We start from the raw sequence: 19,583 nt of genomic DNA, 5'->3' as shown, positions 1-19,583 counted from the left end.
AAACAAGTTCCAAGGGTTTTGTCCAAAATGGTGATTTTCAGGTGACAACCTAAAGATTTAAACAGCTATATATTTTTAGTCATGATAGCTTGTTGTTTAGGATAAGGCAGTGAGGAAGGATTTGTGTGTATTCTAAGTTTAGGGTTTGGTTTCAAATTCATATCTAAAGTTTTCTGATTTTTTTCTCTCAAAATTATCCTAAATCGTTAGAAAGAGTTCCATTCCATTTGATCTGTTATTTGCACACAAAAGTCCTACATGTTTTTTAAAAAAATATAAATTATGTTGTGGATTTGGTCAAAATTTCTTTGGTGATTTGAAAATTTTTCATTTTATATTTAAAAGGTAATATTTTCTTAATGGTGATACATATGACCAAAATAATAAAAGGATACATATATGTTGTTGTTTTTTAACACTGATACATATATGTTGTTATTCTTTTCCTTTGTGTCTGAAAATATTTTCACTTTATTTTTGACAAAATATTATTTACGCAAAAAGTGTTATTAATCCAATTAGATTCCATAATTAAGTTATTCAGCAAATTGACCTTTGTAAGGAATTAAATTGGTCATAAAGTCTAATTAAACCGGTCCAAACCGGTTCTGTTCTCGCTGGCTCGGCCACCGCTTTTCAACAGAACAATCTGTCTTTTTCTCTGTCTCACTCTCTCACTCACTCACCGGAGCAAAGTGATGTCGGTGTGTTCTTCGTCTTCTTCTTCTCAGAAAACATGGATTGTTAACGGGATCTTGGCCGGAACAGCGATTGCAGCCGCAATCGGCGCACGTGCTTATCTGGGTCGATCCAAGAAATTCCGGAGCCGGGTCGTCGGAATCATTCCCGCACGTTACGCTTCCTCTCGATTCGAGGGTAAGCCTCTCGTGCAAATCCTCGGCAAACCCATGATCCAGGTTCCTCCATAGTTGTCTCTTTTCAGTATCTCTGTTTATTCTCTGTAATATCGCTGTGTCGGATCTGGCTTAGTTTGGCAAATTTTAGTCGAATTTTTGTGCACTGCCTTTAAGTTTTCAGATCACACATTCAAGTTTATTTTTGTTAAAAAGTTTTCTACTTTCGTTAACTCTCAATCTGGTGTTAGATAAAGTTTGAATCTTTTGTAACTATATATTTTGTGTTTCTCATTTTTGTTGGTTCGTTCTTGAGCAGAGAACTTGGGAGAGGTCGAAGTTAGCTACTACGCTTGATCATATTGGTAATGTTGTCTCATAATCTTTATATATGAAAAATCTCTACTTTATGCATCTAAGATCTCTTCTATGAACTTTGCCTTTGGTTTTGATTCTTTCTTTCAACTTGTGATTATTCAGATTACAAGATGTCTGATTTCTGTGTGTTATTAATTTATCAGTTGTAGCCACTGATGATGAAAGAATCGCGGAGTGTTGTCGTGGATTTGGTGCCGATGTTATCATGACTTCAGAGTCTTGCAGAAATGGTTTCTTTACTGTTTTCTTCATAATTTTGGTTTTTTATTTGGTGGGATATAGAGCCTCTGGCTTAAGCTCTGTATCATTTGGGTGATGTTTAGGCACTGAGAGGTGCAACGAAGCGCTAGAAAAGCTGGAGAAGAAGTATGATGTCGTTGTTAACATTCAAGGAGATGAACCACTTATTGAGCCTGAGATTATAGACGGTGTAGTCAAAGCACTTCAGGTCTCGTAAACTGCTCAGTGAGATGATGTCTTATATGTTTCATCGTGGATTATGATCCTACTACTTAGAAGTCTTTCGAATGCTGTTGAATAGTGTTCCTATGGTTGTGGTTTCTAGGTAACACCGGATGCAGTGTTTAGCACAGCGGTGACATCATTGAAACCAGAAGACGGGCTTGATCCTAACCGAGTTAAATGTGTGGTGGACAATCGTGGCTATGCTATCTATTTCTCAAGGGGTTTGATTCCTTATAACAAGTAATTTCTCTTTTCTTTTTCTTTTTCTTGTGTGTATTGGTTATATGAATATCTTATTCATCCTCATACGTTCATATTGATCTGTTTGTAATGTTCATTATTGATATGCTTTTGCGGTTTAGGAGTGGTAAAGTCAATCCAGATTTTCCGTACATGCTTCATCTTGGAATTCAGGTACTGAGCAACCAATTTCTGTTTGCTTTTCTTTTTTTGTTGTCATGATCTAATCTCGGTTATGTTTTTATCCTCAGAGCTTTGATTCGAAGTTTCTGAAGGTATATTCAGAGCTTCAACCAACGCCATTGCAGCAAGAAGAGGATCTAGAACAGCTCAAAGTTCTTGAGAATGGCTACAAAATGAAGGTAATGTAAAAGTATCGCCTGTCAGTATATCATCCTACCAAAAGAAATGAGTCTTTTCGTAGAGAATATAGAGAGTAGGCACTAAGGTCTAAATGTTTGGTTGTGTACAGGTTATAAAGGTAGATCATGAAGCTCATGGAGTTGACACACCCGATGATGTCGAAAAGATTGAATCTTTAATGCGCGAAAGAAACATGTCCTAGTCCACAAAATCATTTTCCTTTCTTTTCTTTTTTTCCCTTTCATTAGGAGTACGTGATAAACGCCTTGAAAGAGTTGTGGCATTGTGTGTGAGACATCGAAGGTTTACTGATACGACATCGAAGGTTTACTATCATTTACCTAAAGAAAGTATCGTGTTACTTTTTGATAGTATCGATCTTTTTATTTTCCCCTTAATTCCTTTTTAGTATCGATCTCCTTTGTTACTCTCTGATATTGATGTTTGTAAACTTTTGAAATCGATGATTACGCTCCTGATTACGTTAGTGTTGACTGTTGAGATCCTCAAAACGATTGAGAAACAGGAAACGGTCGAGTTTGTGCATTGCATTTGTAGAATATATCCTTCAATCAGTTCCAAAGCAAGGAAACATAAACTTTTTGAGTTTAAAGGTGAATCCTTTTATTCACCCCATCTTTTTCTAACCAATTAGAATATGTCACTTAAAACAAATTAAACTCATTTAACAGTATAATCTAGTTCCTAATCACTCTTTCGTTATAAATACTGTATATATATCGGCTAGGATTTTTGACACATTAAAAATATAAAAACATTTGGTTTTACTTTTTATTAGTTTTTTCTTTTGCAACCTACTTCTTATTAACATATGATATAATTAATTATGTTAAAAATGGCTCAGAGTGATTGAGAAATATATTTATATATATATATATATATATATATGTACACGTGGTTGTTCAGAATAGCCTACAGTGGTAATGTAGTGAAACTAATCATTTGGGGAAGATTAAAGAAAAAAGAGAAGAGAGACGTGTTTAGTTTGTTTGTTTTTGTGAAAAGAAAGATGTTTAGTGAAACACGTGTTAAGTGTCATGACCAAGAGTTGGGGAAGATAGAGAAAAAGACAAAAACAGCTAAGAATAATAATGGCTATGATGTGGTGACTCTATAGTCTATATTAGTTCTGGGCACAAATATGGAACCGAATGGAACCGAACCGAACCAACCCGAAATTAATGGATATGGTTCGGTTCGGGTTCTATTGAAAAGAGTGATCAGATCTTGATTCAATGATCCATGGGTATAGGTTTGGTTCGGGTAGGAACCAATACCTATTCGGGTACCTAAAAATTAAAGCCCATTAGTCAATATATTTTTTATAATGATAGCCCATTAACTCATATTTCTTTTATAACTCATATTAATCTACTTAACTAAACATAACAACCCTTGATCCAATCCATAAGCTCACCATCTATTTCTCTTACTAACCTCTGCTCTCTCTTTCACTCTCATCCGTAACCTAATATTTGAGAAACCCTAGTTCTCTCTTTCTCAAAGACGAAGATAAAAACTCCTCGATTCATTGCAAACCTAAGAGGCAAAGACAAGCCTCTTATTGGATTTGTAATCGTATGATGACTAATATGTGATGTTTTATTGCATACTTGGATAATTGCTTATGAGTTTTGCATTATCTTTTATTGTTTTGTTTCGGTTTCAAAAATACCCAAAATAAATTGATTCCTTCTCGGTTCTATTGGTTAATATCCGAACCAAACCGAATCGAGTAGGATCCGAACCGGAACCGAACCGATCTTTGTTTGGTTCCAATATAGTTCCTAAATCTCAGAACCAAAATAATTGGAACCGAATGGTTCGATTCTAGAACCGAACCAAGGACTAGTCTATATCTCTAACTTATTTGAAAGGAAGATTGAATAATGTCTTGAAATACACGTGTACATTTATCAAAATAATGGTGATTGATAATAATAATAAAAATAGAAATAATGGTGATTGTTTAGGTAAGCCATGGACGATTATATAACAAGAGTAGAGGTCCTTGTTTCCGACACTTAACTAGAAAACGGTTTGAGAGATTACAAAGTATCGATGGAGAAACTTAGGGTTTTGTACCGTTTGATACTGACGATAACGTGCTTGGTGTGTTACGGGTTTAATGTTGGGAAGTGTTCAGAATTCGATTTCTTGATCGAGACTTACGTGTCATCATCATCAGTGCCGTCGTGCCGGTCCGACAGTTGCGAATGCCCTACGCAAAGCTTAGAAAAATGTTTTTTTATATACTACAAAAACCATAAACAAATATTCTTTTAAAAAACTATTCTCAAATTTGCAACTTTTTCAAAAAAAAAACAATTTGCGAAATACAAAAGGAAATAAATTCAAAAACAAACAAACAACTCTTCTAAAAATAAATATGATTTCAATATAAAAAAAAAAAAAAAAAAAAAAAATATGATTTCAAAGAGTAAAGTGCAACTATGATGCTTCTCATCATGAGGGAGATGTAGTGTCCGGACTTGGATGGCTAATACGGAACTCCCAAGGGACGGTATTAGAGTGCGGCATGGGTAAATTCCAAGGCCGAATGACACCGGAAGAGGCTGAATGCTCGGCACTGATATGGGCAATACAAGCCACCTCCGCTTTTGGATATACAAAGGTAATATTTGAGGGAGATAACAGTAACGTTAATCGTCTGATAAACACAAAGTCAGATAACCCCAGGCTCAAACATTATCTCGATACCATAAAAAGTTGGATTCCAAGCTTTACATCAACGGAGTTCATCTTCACACACCGAGAACAAAACCAATGTGCTGATACGCTAGTTAAGAAGGCTATCAAGTCTTCTACTCAATGGTCTTTGTTTAATTGTTGTCCTCATTTCCTTTATCCGTATGTAAACAATGATATTGCTTAAACTATAAATGAAGATATTAGTTGGAAAAAAAAAAATATATATGATTTCAATTGTATAAAAAAAGCAAAACGACTATTTTTTTGTATTTGGTCTAATCTGTGCAGAAGTGGTATCACGTAAGTTCAAAGAAAAAGCGTCGTTCAACGTTTTAGGTCTATTAAATAATTTTTTTTTTCCTTAATTTTGTTATTATAGATATAATTTGTCTTTCTCTAAAATCCCAAATTAATTTCTAAAAAAGACCCTACATTAAACATAAATAGTTTTACAGTATAACTACGAGTCTACGACTTAACAATTTTTTTGCTTAAAATAGCTTTAATTTTTTGGGCCCGAATCATTGTCTTCAGTGGCTTGGCCTCTAGGCTGGACTTGATCATCCTCACTAACATCTAACAATGATTTGGTGTATTACACCCGAATGGTGACTTATTGGTGTTGGGAGACAAACAAACTTCCCGGAAGATTAGAAAATAATCTATATATACATTTTTGCAGCCATTTTGTGAAATAAATCATGGAGTTGGAACTTATTTACGATGGCTGTCACTGGCTTTTAATTATTGGGTTTTTCAGCAATAAATTGATTAACAAACGAAAACATTCCAAATATATTCCAATCCCATATATCACGCAGATTTTTCCAAAATTTGAACAAAATTTTGGCAACTATTTAAAACAAAAAATGTTTGACAACCCAAAAGACAATTGCAATCCCTTAAAATGAGCAAAACGCAACTAAATATATTTCTTATCAATTCACTAAATCTTATTTCTCCAAAATTTGAACTAGATTTCGACAACTATTTAAAACAAAATTTTGTTTGACAAACTAAAACACAATTGCAATCCCGTAAAATATTTATTTTAATTATAAATTTAAATTAACGGGGTACCGCGGTTTTTTTTACAGGACGAGTTTGGCGGAACGGGTTTGGAAGGACGTTATTTAATAACAATTGTAAACTATAAAATAAAAATATTTTATAAATAGATATAATTTGCAAAATTTTATATATATACTAATTTAAAAAAATAAATTGTCTCCGCGGTGTACCGCGGGTTAAAATTTAGTTATTTATATATAAGTGAAGTCCAACCCCAATTAATATAAAGTTTTTAGAAAAAAATCCATGCAGACTTGGTCACTTGGTCCTTTACTACTCAATAGAACTTGAATAATATTTTTATCATTTGGTTTGAGACTAGAGATCATTTGTTATTTCATTACCCTGTATGTTCTCAAATCTAGAGCATTGTTCTGTCAATACTAGGACAGCCACATCTCAATTTTGCTGATTGGTCTGGCCTCATTGCGTGGTTACCCCTCCTCCTACGGATTACAGAGCTTAACTCTCAAACGCCTCACGGTACAAGTCACTATCTTCTCCATTTGGAAGGAGAAAAACAATAGGCTCTCCAACAAAAATAAGCTTTTATACACATGAGCGCTCGAGCTTGAACATGGAGCTGGCAGTCCCCTTTTTCTTTGTCATTGGTTTTATTTTTCTCCCTAAAACATGCTATATGGTAATTTCCATATAAAAGATTTACACGTTACAGATTCTTAATCATTTTGTAATTTTTTGAGTAAAAGTGTTATATTTGATCATTTTGTTATTTTGCTAGGGTTTTGGTTTACTTGTGACTCTCATCTCAATATGGGCTAACACGTGTTCAACAGATTTCAATGGTTAGACGTACGCCACAGTAGCCATTTCAAAATATATGGTGCTGATAAGAAAAAGGAGTGATAATGTGGGGACCCTTATCTTTTCTTCAACGTGATAATAAATTATTTGATAAGTGAGCTGTATCATTTAATTAGTTACCAAGTGAACTAGAGTTATGTTCCCAGTAATGGTTATGTTCACAGCCCGGTGGTGCGGACCGTGTCGTGACATGATCCCCATACTGAACAAAATGGACTCGGAATACAAGAATGAGTTCAAATTCTACACAGTAAACTTTGACACAGAGATAAGGTTCACAGAACGTTTTGACATAAGTTATCTCCCGACCACTCTCGTCTTTAAAGGCGGTGAACAAATGGCTAAAGTCACCGGAGCTGACCCAAAGAAGTTAAGGGAACTCGTCAAGAAGTACATATGAGTTACCTTGGCTCGTCCGTTCATATATTTGCTTCTTCATTTGTCAAAACCTTTGCTTTTACTATGTTGTTGAGTGTTGTTTGTCTCCTTTACTACTACAAATAATTATCTCCTTGAATAATAAACTATGCTCTCTACTTTAATCATTACTTCTTGATCATGGTAAATTATGACTAAAGATGGATAATGCAATTGGACCCATAATGATAAATAGTTTTTGATAAGAGTCTCACTTTTGAGTTAATTAAGACAAAAAAAAGTTTACAAGTAACAAAAAACAAAATTTTGCATGTGTAACCAAATTACTCAGCAGAATCTGACTCGTCTTCTTCATCATTTTCTGACACTGCGTCCTCATCTGCGTCAGAGTCACTTTCCACTCCATCTTCCGACACCGCGTCCTCATCTTCTTCAGCATCAGTTCCGTTTTCGGCGTCTGTTTCAGTTGACTCTTTTGCTTTCTTATCATCCTTGAGGTCTTTCTCGTCATAGAAGTCCCTTTGGACAGGAACATCTTTCTGTTGTTGGGTAGACATGATTCCAGCAATGGCTTTCAATGCAGCAGCTGCCTGACTGTTATCAGCTATGGCTTCTTTATCTATGCCTGGCACTATTACTTCTGATTCTGAGGCCACATTGTCTAGCTTAGGAGGTGGGACAAAGAAGGGAATACGACCTCTTTGCCAGTCATGGAGTATCATCTTTGCTCCTGTCATCAAATCAGGCTCTCCACCCTGAACAAGGTTATATCAAGTTCAGTTATTCTTACACGAAAACAGAGAAACCTTTTTAAGATATCGATCTCTACTTATTGAACAAAACTCGTAGCCTATTAAAATTACGAGACATACCTTTAACAGTTTGCCAGAAGATTTGCATAACTGAAGAAGGAAATCATGATCGTCCTCCCTGTATATATCGACCCCGGAAATAAACACTTTGTGGCCAAAATAGGGATGACTAATAAGAAAATATTGAAAAGTGAAAAATTCCCATACCAGTCCTTTATTTTATACGCTCTCTGCAAGTGCTCTTTCTTGACACGCCTCAGTACTTCACCAATGTGCTCAGATGCATCTTCCAGGTTTGTAACTCTTACCTATAAACCAAAATTATGAATATGTAAGATAATTAATCAATGGGTTTGAGCAAAGGTGAACCAAAAGTTTTCAAGGCATTTGCGTGTAATACGTGGAAGAAAAGACTGATAATACAAGATACATACCACTCCCTTGAGAACAATATCTGTCTCGGTATCACGGCTCTGGTAAACAACTCCAGGACAATCAATCAAGAAAATCCTCTTAGTGAGTGTGATGTATTGCCAGACCTTAGTCTCTCCTGGAATTGGAGCAACCTTGCAAACCTAAAGAAGAGACAGAGGAAGGAGATATGTGAGCAATAGTAAATTGGCAATTAGGGATTCACTGAAGTAGCAAAGAAGTTCATACATTTTTAGTACGCAGCGTGTTGATAACTGATGATTTCCCAACATTCGGATACCCAACAAATCCCACAGATATGGCTTGCTTGTCACTCTTTAGACGAGCAAACTGCCTCAAAACTGAGAGAAGTGACCCCTGAAATCAGCCATCATTTGGTGAACATACATTAAGAAAATAACATAGGATGATAATAAGACTTCAAAAATATAAAATACAAGTCAATGATCAGAGGATCTTTAAGGAGATAAATTATCGATGAAGTACCTTTCCGAAAGACTTGTTAACACTTGCATGGAATGCTAGAGTTGGATATTCCTTTGATAATACTCTCAACCATCCTTTAGTGGCCCAAGCCGGAACCAGATCACACTTTAAGAAAAAGACACATTAAGATAACTAGTAAGCATCTTTCACACTAGGAACAGTCAACTTAAGCTAGCTGAGTTTCCAAATATGAAAACAACTAACCTTGTTCAATAATAGAATCATGTGTTTATGCTTGTGATGCTCTTTCAAAGTTTTCTCTAAATGATGACACCTAGTACCTTGTGGATCCCTAGCATCAATAACCTGTCACACGAAATACAAATAAGCCAGAGAAAGAAAACTACAAAATCTCTTTCATTAACTTGAACCGTGAATAGAAACATACCTGGACAATTACATCAGAGGAGTCTATGACTTTGTAAAGTTCCCCCCAAATACGCTTGCTCTGTCCCTTTTCAAACATAGTATGCCTCACAAGGTCTCTAAACCCGTCCTCTTCTTCTCCTCCTTCACCAGAAGGACCTGCCCCATTCTTCTCCTCAAATGCATCTTCAAAATGAACCAAAATGTCCCAAATGAATACATAATGCATCATTTTATTACAACAAGGTCAAAAATAGCCCAAATTACCCTGAGATTCAGCTGCCTTCTTCACCAAGGCTTCATAATCAGAAGCAACCAGCTTTGGTCGCTTTCTTTTAGTCTTCCTTCCAAAAGCATCTTGAAAGGGCTCCATGTCCAGCAAATGAACTCTCGATTGCTTAACAAAGAAACACCAAAACCAATCAAAAATCGAAACTTTAACACCTTTGATAATCTAAATTCAACAAAGTTAAAAAATTTACCTTCTTGTTATCAGTTAAAAGAGACATAGGCAACTTCCTCTCCTTCAAAATCACATTGTAATTACTAGACATCTTAGTCTGAAGCTCTTCTCTAAAGTACTCAAGCTCTTTCTGATTCACAACACGAGTGTTCCCTATACAATAACACATCAACAGAAAATCAGATGACTATGAAAATCAATTGAGTGACATAAATTCTCACGAAAATCTGAAACTCACCAAACCATCGTCGATCAGGTGCGATTCGTGAGTTGGGTAATTCCTTTGACTGGTACTCGTTGCTAAGGATTTTACCACCGGCGTTTCTCTTAGGTCTAGTCTTGTACATCTTAAGCCGGTTAACTGTGGATTTGGACCGGGTTTCGGTGGTTTTCTTTTTGCCATCAGCACGATTCGCATCGAGCGAATGCTTTGGTTTACCGGAAACATTCGCTTTCTTCTCCTTCTTCACCATCTCTGATTTTTGTTTTCCTTAACGGCGAACGATGGAAGAGAAGAAAGAAACAGAGGAGGAAGAAGAAACAGAGTGGCTTCGAGTGTTTTTGCTAGGGTTTGCTGTGAGTCTCCTCTTAAAATGGGCTTCAATGGTTTTGGCCCAAAAGGCCCATAGGCCCATAGGCCCATTATAACACAAAAGCCCCTTCTAAGTCTATGCATTTGGCGTGAACATGAAAAAATGTGTATAAACTGAAATGTGACTTAATTATTAATCAAGTAAGTAACATATGTAAACATGTCAAAAAAATCAAACAATCCTTTAATGACCAGAAACATAAAAAGCTAGTCGTTACTCGTTACAAATTAATAAACCATTAAAAGGCTACTTCGTTAAAGCTTTTCTTCTTCATTACAAGAAAAAGAAAATGGAGAAAGCAATTCTCATAACGTTTCTCATAGCCACCACATCGATGGTTTATCAAACTATTGGTCAAGAAGAAGAGATCAGTCCAATATCTCCTGAATCATTGGCATACGAACCCGCTGCAGCTTACGAGTACGACCACGAACTCCTAAGCCACATGACGACCCGGCGCATCAAATTTCTCCAAGATTGTTCGGATAAAATGAGCTCGAAATGCAATGTTGAGATGACGGAAGGATTGATCGACGACAAGCCCGTTTCGGAGGATTGTTGTGTGAACTTTTTGAAGATTGGAAGAGAATGTCACGAAGGATTGATGACTTTTGTGTTCGCCACTTATGAGCTAAAAGATGTTGCTTCTGCGATTCTTCCTAGGAGCAAACGGATGTGGAATAAATGTGTTGAGACCACTGCTGCTAAGATTGGTGCTCCTCTCGCTTTTGAAACTTGATTTTTAAGTTAATGATCATAAAAAGTTATATTTATCCAATTATACATACACTAGATCATAACCCGTGCTATACAGCACGGGCATTAATATTTTTCATGAATAAAATTGAATACTTTGTTTTAATTATCTAAGTGTAAAAGTGATGCTATAATATGTTTTACTTTTATTACTATTTGAATATAATGATTAATGTTGCATTAGATTGTCTTTGTTTTAAAATATCGTATTTATATTAAATATATAATATTTAGTTTATATTAAATGTGAAAATTTTGTATCCAAGCTATATTACGTATTTTATTTGGAAAGAAAAATGATTTGTTTGTTTGAGAACATATAGTTTTTGGCCCAACTTTGAATTTGTTTATGTATTGTGTGTTGGTTTTAGTCGTGGGCCTAATATGGTCTAATGAAGATATATAGGCTCTAGATTCTATTATGTCTAATTTAATTATTTACAAATTTAATAAATAAAAAACTATACCTAAAACTGAATGGAATGCTGACAAAAAAAAATTGTTTGGAAATTACATGACTTCCTATGACTGCGGCTTCTTACGACCATCAAAATCCAATAGCTCTATTTAAAGATTATACATGAAAGGTAAGTAGTATATTATATATTGCTGTTCGAGAATCCAATTACTCTATTTAAAGATTGAAAAAGCTACTTATATGTTTAAGACAGCTTAAGGTTTAACTTGTTATATTATCAAGTAAGTTCTCTTAAGAAGAACTCTAATCTGTTACAAATTTAAATGCAGGTTTGCACCAGCTGAAGCTTTTGGATTAGTGTAAATCTATATAAGAAGGACAAACTAAACATGAAGTAGCAGGCGACATCAACTTCAGATCCTAATATGTGTATAAAGGTTAGCACCTGATTCCTAAAATCTTATTTTGAATGGATGATGTTGACTGCGTCATGTATTTATATAGTAAAGAAATATTCAATCTCATATTCGAATATTAGACATAATCAGAGTAATAAAGAAATTAAAAAACCATAAGTTTCTTTCGAACTATAACATAGTTAAGAAAATCCAACAATTTTTTTTTACTAACTCTTATTCCATTTAACACGTCCTGACAGTGCTTGAGCATCTTTATTCCTTGATTTGATGCAACTAAATCTGAAAGATAGAATTTGTTAAATAATTTCATTAGTGCCAAATATTACGTTGAATGTAATTCTATAAAAAAACTGAAAAACGTTTTTGATTTCTTAACTTATTAACCTGGTTGAATAGGAATCCCATAACTTTCTTTCCATGACTGTCTTAGTGTAGGTTTTGAAACACTTCTTTAAAAACAACATTCATTGTTTTTTTCTGTGGTTTTCCTTTCTTGTCTGTTATAAGAATCTTCAAACCTGATATAAATGGAAGATTAATAATCGTATACATATTATAGTAATTAAAATGGTGGCTTAAAAAAACTTCGTACCAGTTTTTGACGTCACTCTAGAGATTGCCACGTATAGTTGCCCATGTGAAAACACAGGCCTAGGCAAATAAAGTCCAACAGACTCTAGTGTCTGCCCTTGACTCTTATTTATGGTCATGGCAAAAGCTACAGATAGAGGAAATTGCCTACGCCTCATTTTGAAAGGTAATCTTGTATCTGATGGTGTGATTAACATCCTAGGAATCAGAACAATCTTACCAACTCTATTACCTGTAATAAATCTAGCTTGTATTACAGTATCTGCCATTTGAGTGACCTGTAATCTTGTCCCATTGCATAAACCTTTATTAGGATCCATGTTTCTCAACAACATGACCGGACAACCAACTTTCAAGCGCAAGCAATGGTTCGGCAATCCAGAAACTCTGACACTGTTTAAAAAATCAGCTGAATAAGCATCATTATTCGCAGAACTTGTGTCAGCAGGGTCTATACTATCAGAACTTAGGTAGATTCTTTCTTCACCTACAAACATAATGAATACCAAATTTTAGTTAAACGCTATTTGAGATTAAGTAATTTCAGCGAAAATACAATAGTTTTTGGTTAAAGTTTAACATACCATCTAACATACTCATCATATGCTCGTTTATGGAATTCACATCCTCATTAGTAGGACAAAGAATCGCTCTTCCTTGAAAGAACTTTGGGTCTTTCTCCTCCATAAAAGTATTTCCGTAAACTGCCTCTATGATTGATTCCACCGGATCATTATCCCCATTAATAAGAAATTCTTCTGGGATATCAATCAAAGCAATTCCATCATTGGGCTGTGAAATTTTCCCATCCCCAACATCTAGTATCCACTTGGAAAAATACTCGATATCTCGCTTTTCATGCTCACTAATGTTTGCAAGAAGTCTCATGTTCTTTGTTAGCTCCAAAACTTTGCAGTGCTCCCAGATATAAGAAGAATTTAGTGCAGCAAAAACAATCTCTTCTCTACCAGCACCATTTATCACCGGTAACACTTGTCTGAAATCACCTCCAAAAACTATACCCTTACCACCAAAAGGTTTGTCTCCTGGATTATTCATAATATCTCTTAAAGTTCTATCCAAAGACTCAAAGCAATGCTTACTCATCATAGGAGTTTCATCCCAAATAATTAGATTTGCTTCTTTGACCAACTCACCAAGATCTGAACCACGTGAAATGTTACATGTAGAGGATTCATTGGGGTTTATAGGAATACCAAACCTAGAGTGTGTTGTTCTGCCGCCATCTAAAAGTAGAGCAGCAATACCGCTAGATGCGACGTTTAATGATATGTCTCCTTTTGATCTAATGGCAGCAGATAATAATTTCCATAGAAAAGTTTTTCCGGTGCCTCCAAAACCATAAACAAAAAACACTCCGCCTCTGTCATGTAACACAGCATCCATAATCTCATCATATATCTTCTTTTGCTCTGAAGTCACCATAGTCAACCATTCTTCATGCTTCTCTATCAAATATGCACGGTCGTACTTGCGTTCATCTAATATAAAATGGTTGCATTTTTCAACGTGTTCATCTGAAATTTGTGGCATCTGTTTCCATTTTGAAAGTGAAACTCCGTTTTTGGTAAGTAGCCTAGCTATCTCTTGCAAACAATATTGTTGTCTTTCCTCATCACTTAGTTGAAGATCTGCAAAATTTATAAAAACATTGAACGTTAGTCACACAACCAATATAAATGTCTATGAATCGTTAATGCCATATAATCTGATTTATATATAATTAAATATATATATTGAAGAGACAGACCTGGTCGCTTCCATTCTTTTCTTTTTCTGCGCTCAATATCCTCAGATAGAATCCTCCAAGTTTCGTCCCATACCATCTCTGGTTTGGTTAAACTTTCCGAAAGTAGCATGATGACAAATAGCCTACGAACATACTTGGCAGAGCACCAAAACTTTGCATCTTTAATCCCGTTGATGTACTCTTTGTCATCGTCAAGCAAGCCTAAAGCAAAAACCGCATCTCTGAATGATTTGTGAACTACACCTTTCACAGTTTTTAGATCTTTATAACTTGTAACACCTCTTTTGATGTTTAAGAGAATTCTCAAATAATAAGCATCTTCTATTGTCCGTGGAACAAAGTTAATCCTTCCAATAGCAAATCCCCTTTCTCTGATCATGAATTTCTTTTCTTTGCTGTTCCAAGTGAAGTGATTTGGAATTTCTTCAAATAAGAGCTTTGTTGGATCTGGAGCTGCTTTTGGTAGTTTTTTGGCATTAGCACGAATTGTTCTACTTGGAGGCTTCTTGTTAAGCTGAAACCATGCCAAAAATTGTGTTGCTTCACTACTTAATCGATCCATTACACTCTCCGTTGTTTCACCTGGAATATAACAATATCTTAGTTACACGTACATAGGTAAATTTTAATTAAACAATTCATCTCCAAATTCGGTAGAAGTATATAAAGTCATTATAATCTCAAACGTCTAATAGAATAGAACTCTATATATGTGTCATCATACTTCCCAAATAATGGAAGTCAATATAATATATATGTCTGACCTGGTTTATAATAAACTGGTTGTTTTCCTTCTTCATGAAAGAAAAGTTTAACAACTGGTGTTGTTCTATAGTGTATGGGAAATTTGAAAATTCTCCACATAGCTTCACAAGCTGAAACGTACCTGTTATAATTAAAAAAGAACTGCAATTAACAATGTGAAGTATAATAATAATTACTTTATGTGTCTAAAAGTAATCCAAATACTAAAGAAATTACCTGCAATCAAAGTAATCCTTCACTTCGTCCTTCTCCTTTTTAGCAGTATCTTGGTCATTTGGCTCAACAGTCACTGTTACACGGTCATGTCCTTTATGAACATATTTAAAAAGATACTTTATTGAACCTGATTGATTACACAATTCCACATTAATATGAGCCTGATAACGTAGAGATACCTTTTCATTATATGGGATGACGTAACGATTATCGCATTGAAAACCGTTCTTCTCGACGTAAATACCAGTGTCACGTCTTCTATAAACTGGAAACCCATCATTATCAACCTTAGTAGTGTCAGAATAGCTTTTGGGGAAATACTTTTTGCATTTTCCATTCTCCATACATGGTGAATTTGGATGACCAACACCACACGGTCCATGAATCATACAGTCTTTAACCACTGCATACAACCCTGGTTTCTTTTTCTTATCAGGAATTTCAGCAGTTATAATTTTGTCAGTGTCTTCGGCTGTAGACAACTTACTGGTAGGATGCATGAATAACAATATGTGTGCATGGGGAAGTCCTCTTTTCTGAAATTCAATATTGTCAGTGTCGGTGTTCTGATAATTAGCGTCTCCAGTACCTGATCATGGATAATAAGTAAGCTGTATAAATTATGTGTTACAATTTAAGTGTAGTCTTAACAACATATGATAGTTAAAACACGACTTACATGATACGCTTTCTTCTGTAGGTGGAACATGATTTTCATCGGTTACAGTCGAGGTTGGTCTTTTTCTTTTTGGTGTTTGAGTGAGCGGACTTGAACTTTGACCCCTTGCCTCTCTCTTTTTTTTCATTTGAATTTGACTTTGCTGAGGAACATATAAGAATATAGGTGTTTTAGTAAACAATTTGCAAATATATATGACACATCTCAATAAATCACACGATTCATCTTGAAGTTAATATACATATAATATATGAGTACCTTGGAATGTGTTGGAAAGTTTGTGTACCTTGTTAAATTTCAGCTTTTCATAAAGGATTGATTGTGTTTCTAAGATCTGTCTTTAGGAACACAATAATTTTTTTTGTTTATGAGTGTTTGATGTCTCGAAGGTGGAGCATTATTAAACTCAATGTAAATATACTACTACCGAACGTCTGGCGTCAAAAGATTAATCCATATCTCTAGATTATCAATATCTCCAAAATATTGGAAAGTTGATTGAGTTAGTTAATATTTGTGTATATCAGTTAGTAACTAAATTTATGTCTTTATTTTCAGAATATTTCAGGAATAAAAGCCAAGAAATGAGGAGCAAGTTTGGTTAATCAACTTTTTGTTCAGGTTAGTATTATATTGACATCACTATTTCTATTACGTACATCACTATAGGTCATTGTCCCACTCTTGTATTTTATACGTATACTAAGTTTTTGTTCAGGTTAGTATTATATTTACATCACTATTGCTGCCATTAGAAATAGTGATAAGTGATTAAACATGTGAATTATAAGGGATTTTTTTGTAGTCAACTCACAAAAAAATAGAAATTCGATTTGGCCATATGCACTCACCGTATAACTTGTACGGTATACCTTGTATAACATGTTTCTTAAAAATAGAAATTCCATTTGGCCATAAAATCTAGTATAACTTGTAACAATTGATTCAATAACATATGTTGGTCTCAAATCTTGTCCTTTGTATAATCTTTATGTTATGATGAATCAATGATACGTTTTTTTTGTTGTCTTCAATTTATTGCAACAACTGAAAAAAAGTAAACAACTTGTGTCTTCAAAATAAAAGAAGAAGGATTTGACTTTAAGTCAAAGTAATTGTATCTAACGGCTGAGATTCTCTCTTCTTCATCCTCTTTCAGATCAGAATTCGATCTCTATCTCTCTTCCTCACTCAAGTTGAGGGGCGTCAAAAAAAAACCTTTTTGACAAAGAGGGAAAACAAAAGTTTTTATTTTTATTGGTTTTGTTGGGCGAAATCGATTTGACAAAATCCCGAATTTCAGTTGGGCAAATTCTTCTATTTCTCAATCTGGGTCTTTCTCTCTGGTCGTGATTTGGTGACCGTACGAGCGATTCGCTTGTATTAGCGATTCGCTTGTTAAGGTCATATAGGCTTATGCATAGCAGAAATCTCGAATTTTCAGTACATCTAAGTTCAATTGTGCACTTTTTCCTGTAGCTGGTTTGAGAAGTATGTGTAAGGCAAGAAGAGTAGTTACCAAGATGTTGTTGTGGATCTAGGCAACGAATTGGTATTATTACATACACCTCTAGATTTTTCTCTGTGAAGTTATTACTCTGTTTCTTGAGTTCTTACAGTTTTATGTTCACCAGATGTTTGTGAATATGTTTCTAAGTGTTTTTTTTTTTTTTTTTGCAAATGGAGAGCATTTCCTCTGTTTTCTACTTTGAAAACGTTTTTAAATATGTCATTTTGATCACTCAAAATGATTCTTTAATTTTTTACTGAAATTTGCTCAGATTGACTCTAATTTTAACAAAAATAACTAGAATGACTCCTCTTGGCAATGATTAACTAAAATGACTCCAATTTTAAGTAAAAAGACCAATTAACCTTAATCAACCTTAATACCATATTTTTAGCAAAAAAAAAACGAATTATGAATCAAATAAATTAAAAATATAAATGAATAAGATCCCGAAAAAAACTGGATCTTATTGATATGAAAAAATATAAATTAAGAATATAAATTGAAAAATATAAATTAAGATTATATTAAAAATATAAATTAAAAATATAAATTGATAAAAGGAAACGCAATCAAAAGATCTTATTGAAATAGTTGATATGTGTAGAATAAGGAAAAAAACCAAAAATTTTGATTTTAGAAAGATATACACTTTATTGTCAATTTAATGCATTAAACATCAAATATGGAAATAACATAAACAAATCTGCCGTAAGAAAACCCTAGGCGTTACGAGAATATTCCTTGACTCAAATATGGTAATATTTCGGAAAAATCTGTCAGCTAATAAAAGTCTGTCGTAACGTTTTCAAAAAAAAAAAAAAAAATCCAGTCAAACCGGATTTAACATACAATTAGACCAGGAAATAATTTAATTGAGGGCTAGCTAATAAATCTCATATAACAAAAAATTTCGAAATTTTAAAAATAAATCTGCCAAAAAAAGTCTGTTATTACTAAAAAGGTTATTCTAGTCATAAACAAATCGGCCATAACATTGACATGAGTAAATCTGTTATGCTTTGACACTGAAAAACAAAACTGTCATCACTAAAAACAAATCTGTTATCACTATGTGACTGTGTAGTAATTTTCTTTTTTAACAAAAATCTGTTGTAAAACACCAGATTTGTTAACAAGTTAATTAAATCTGTGATTACACAAAACAACTCTGTCATGCCTATATAACATTTTTCGAGGTTAACAAATCTGTTATAACACAACAGATTTTTGGGTGCAAATAGAAAATCTGTTGCCACCATAAAGAAAAATCTGTGGTCCGGAAAACAAATCAGTGACAGATTTGGTTTCAACATTCTTACTTTTGAAATTTAAATAAAATCTGTGGAAACTATATGAAACAAATCAGTCACGGTTAAAAAATCTGCGAAAAAAAAAAGTCTGGCGTAACATAACACAGTAAAGTCTGTGGTACAAGACAAGTCTGTTGTAAAAAATCTGTGGTTGACCAACAAATCTGTGATCGATAACAAATCCGTCGCAACAAGAGCCACAAATTTACCAAAAACGACGATGGCATTTTCGTAAATAAATATGGTTTTATTGCCTTGCTGGAATTAAATAGTAATGGCATTTCTGTAATATTGTTTTTCTCTGCAAAGGAAAACAAGGATAATTTAGGTATAATTATTACTCAAATAACTCATATTTTTAGCATTCCTTTTGGGTCATTATGTATAAAATATGGGTTACTCTAGTAAATTTCCCAATTTTTTTTCCCCTTCTATCATATTCATCTTTTTTTATTTGGAGCCCACATAATTCCGCATGGGAATGTTTGTCTCTAATTTGATAGTACAAATAGAGTATCTTTGGTTTTGATTTATTTTCTTAGCTCATTTCTCAAACTATCTGTAATGAGAAAGATGGTTTACTCTGTTTCGTTTTCGATTACAGGTTTTAAGGAACATTGATCTAGGTTTTAAGGAAAAATAGTGGCTAACACATGAAGGACATGTCCATGTTATAACAGGTATAT

The 19,583-nt window shown here is 34.1% G+C and overlaps 4 protein-coding genes and 1 pseudogene across 7 annotated transcripts; 3 read left to right on the top strand and 2 right to left on the bottom strand.

Annotated features, from left to right (window-relative positions):
• Window positions 1-27: 27 nt before the first annotated feature.
• On the top strand, window positions 28-2,884 carry CKS (Nucleotide-diphospho-sugar transferases superfamily protein; the record flags this gene model as incomplete). 2 transcript variants are annotated; one of them, NM_001333568.1, is made up of 9 exons in its annotated part: window positions 28-41; window positions 644-917; window positions 1,174-1,219; window positions 1,376-1,462; window positions 1,556-1,680; window positions 1,798-1,937; window positions 2,060-2,111; window positions 2,189-2,299; window positions 2,410-2,840. In NM_001333568.1, the coding sequence occupies 9 exons, from the start codon at window positions 28-30 to the stop codon at window positions 2,500-2,502; spliced, it is 942 nt and encodes a 313-aa protein (NP_001322925.1). In that variant the 3' UTR covers window positions 2,503-2,840. The 2 variants fall into 2 exon arrangements, with proteins under 2 accessions (NP_001322925.1, NP_175708.2); NM_104178.5 differs by lacking the exon at window positions 28-41 and having other exon boundaries at window positions 545-917; window positions 2,410-2,884.
• Window positions 2,885-4,382: 1,498 nt separating this feature from the next.
• Window positions 4,383-7,432, top strand: AT1G52990 (thioredoxin family protein; the record flags this gene model as incomplete). 2 transcript variants are annotated; one of them, NM_104177.2, is made up of 4 exons in its annotated part: window positions 4,383-4,522; window positions 4,761-5,192; window positions 6,472-6,587; window positions 7,076-7,432. In NM_104177.2, the coding sequence occupies 4 exons, from the start codon at window positions 4,383-4,385 to the stop codon at window positions 7,327-7,329; spliced, it is 942 nt and encodes a 313-aa protein (NP_564620.1). In that variant the 3' UTR covers window positions 7,330-7,432. The 2 variants fall into 2 exon arrangements, with proteins under 2 accessions (NP_564620.1, NP_001321111.1); NM_001333567.1 differs by lacking the exon at window positions 7,076-7,432 and adding an exon at window positions 6,847-6,883 and having other exon boundaries at window positions 6,472-6,747.
• A 51-nt stretch (window positions 7,433-7,483) lies between these two features.
• On the bottom strand, window positions 7,484-10,427 carry AtNug2 (GTP-binding family protein). The gene is made up of 11 exons (NM_104176.4): window positions 10,105-10,427; window positions 9,886-10,019; window positions 9,671-9,800; window positions 9,426-9,589; window positions 9,242-9,343; window positions 9,038-9,142; window positions 8,780-8,908; window positions 8,554-8,694; window positions 8,327-8,427; window positions 8,180-8,237; window positions 7,484-8,062 (listed from the first exon to the last, which is right to left on the bottom strand). Exons 1-11 carry the CDS (start codon window positions 10,337-10,339, stop codon window positions 7,631-7,633), a joined length of 1,731 nt encoding a protein of 576 aa, NP_175706.1. The 5' UTR covers window positions 10,340-10,427; the 3' UTR covers window positions 7,484-7,630.
• Window positions 10,428-10,748: 321 nt separating this feature from the next.
• Window positions 10,749-11,350, top strand: DD11 (downregulated in DIF1 11; the record flags this gene model as incomplete). The annotated part of the gene is made up of 1 exon (NM_104175.2): window positions 10,749-11,350. The coding sequence occupies one exon, from the start codon at window positions 10,749-10,751 to the stop codon at window positions 11,196-11,198; it is 450 nt and encodes a 149-aa protein (NP_175705.1). The 3' UTR covers window positions 11,199-11,350.
• Window positions 11,351-12,627: 1,277 nt separating this feature from the next.
• On the bottom strand, window positions 12,628-16,201 carry AT1G52960 (annotated as a pseudogene; the record flags this gene model as incomplete). Its single annotated transcript has 6 exons — window positions 12,628-13,130; window positions 13,228-14,295; window positions 14,415-14,996; window positions 15,179-15,300; window positions 15,396-15,984; window positions 16,075-16,201.
• Window positions 16,202-19,583: the final 3,382 nt, after the last annotated feature.

Source organism: Arabidopsis thaliana, assembly GCF_000001735.4.
Source record: "Arabidopsis thaliana chromosome 1 sequence".
NCBI lineage: Eukaryota > Viridiplantae > Streptophyta > Magnoliopsida > Brassicales > Brassicaceae > Arabidopsis > Arabidopsis thaliana.
The sequence above is the reverse complement of the archived record's forward strand: the minus strand, read 5'-3'. Positions and strand labels throughout refer to the sequence as shown.

Excerpts from the sequence above, each read along its gene's own strand:
- AtNug2 (NM_104176.4), bottom strand. The coding sequence starts at position 10,339 with ATGGTGAAGAAGGAGAAGAAAGCGAATGTTTCCGGTAAACCAAAGCAT. Across the intron at positions 9,801-9,885 it reads TTTTAACTGATAACAAGAAG|CAATCGAGAGTTCATTTGCT; the intron begins GTAAATTTTTTA and ends TTCTTTGTTAAG. Across the intron at positions 9,344-9,425 it reads CCTCTGATGTAATTGTCCAG|GTTATTGATGCTAGGGATCC; the intron begins GTATGTTTCTAT and ends TTCGTGTGACAG.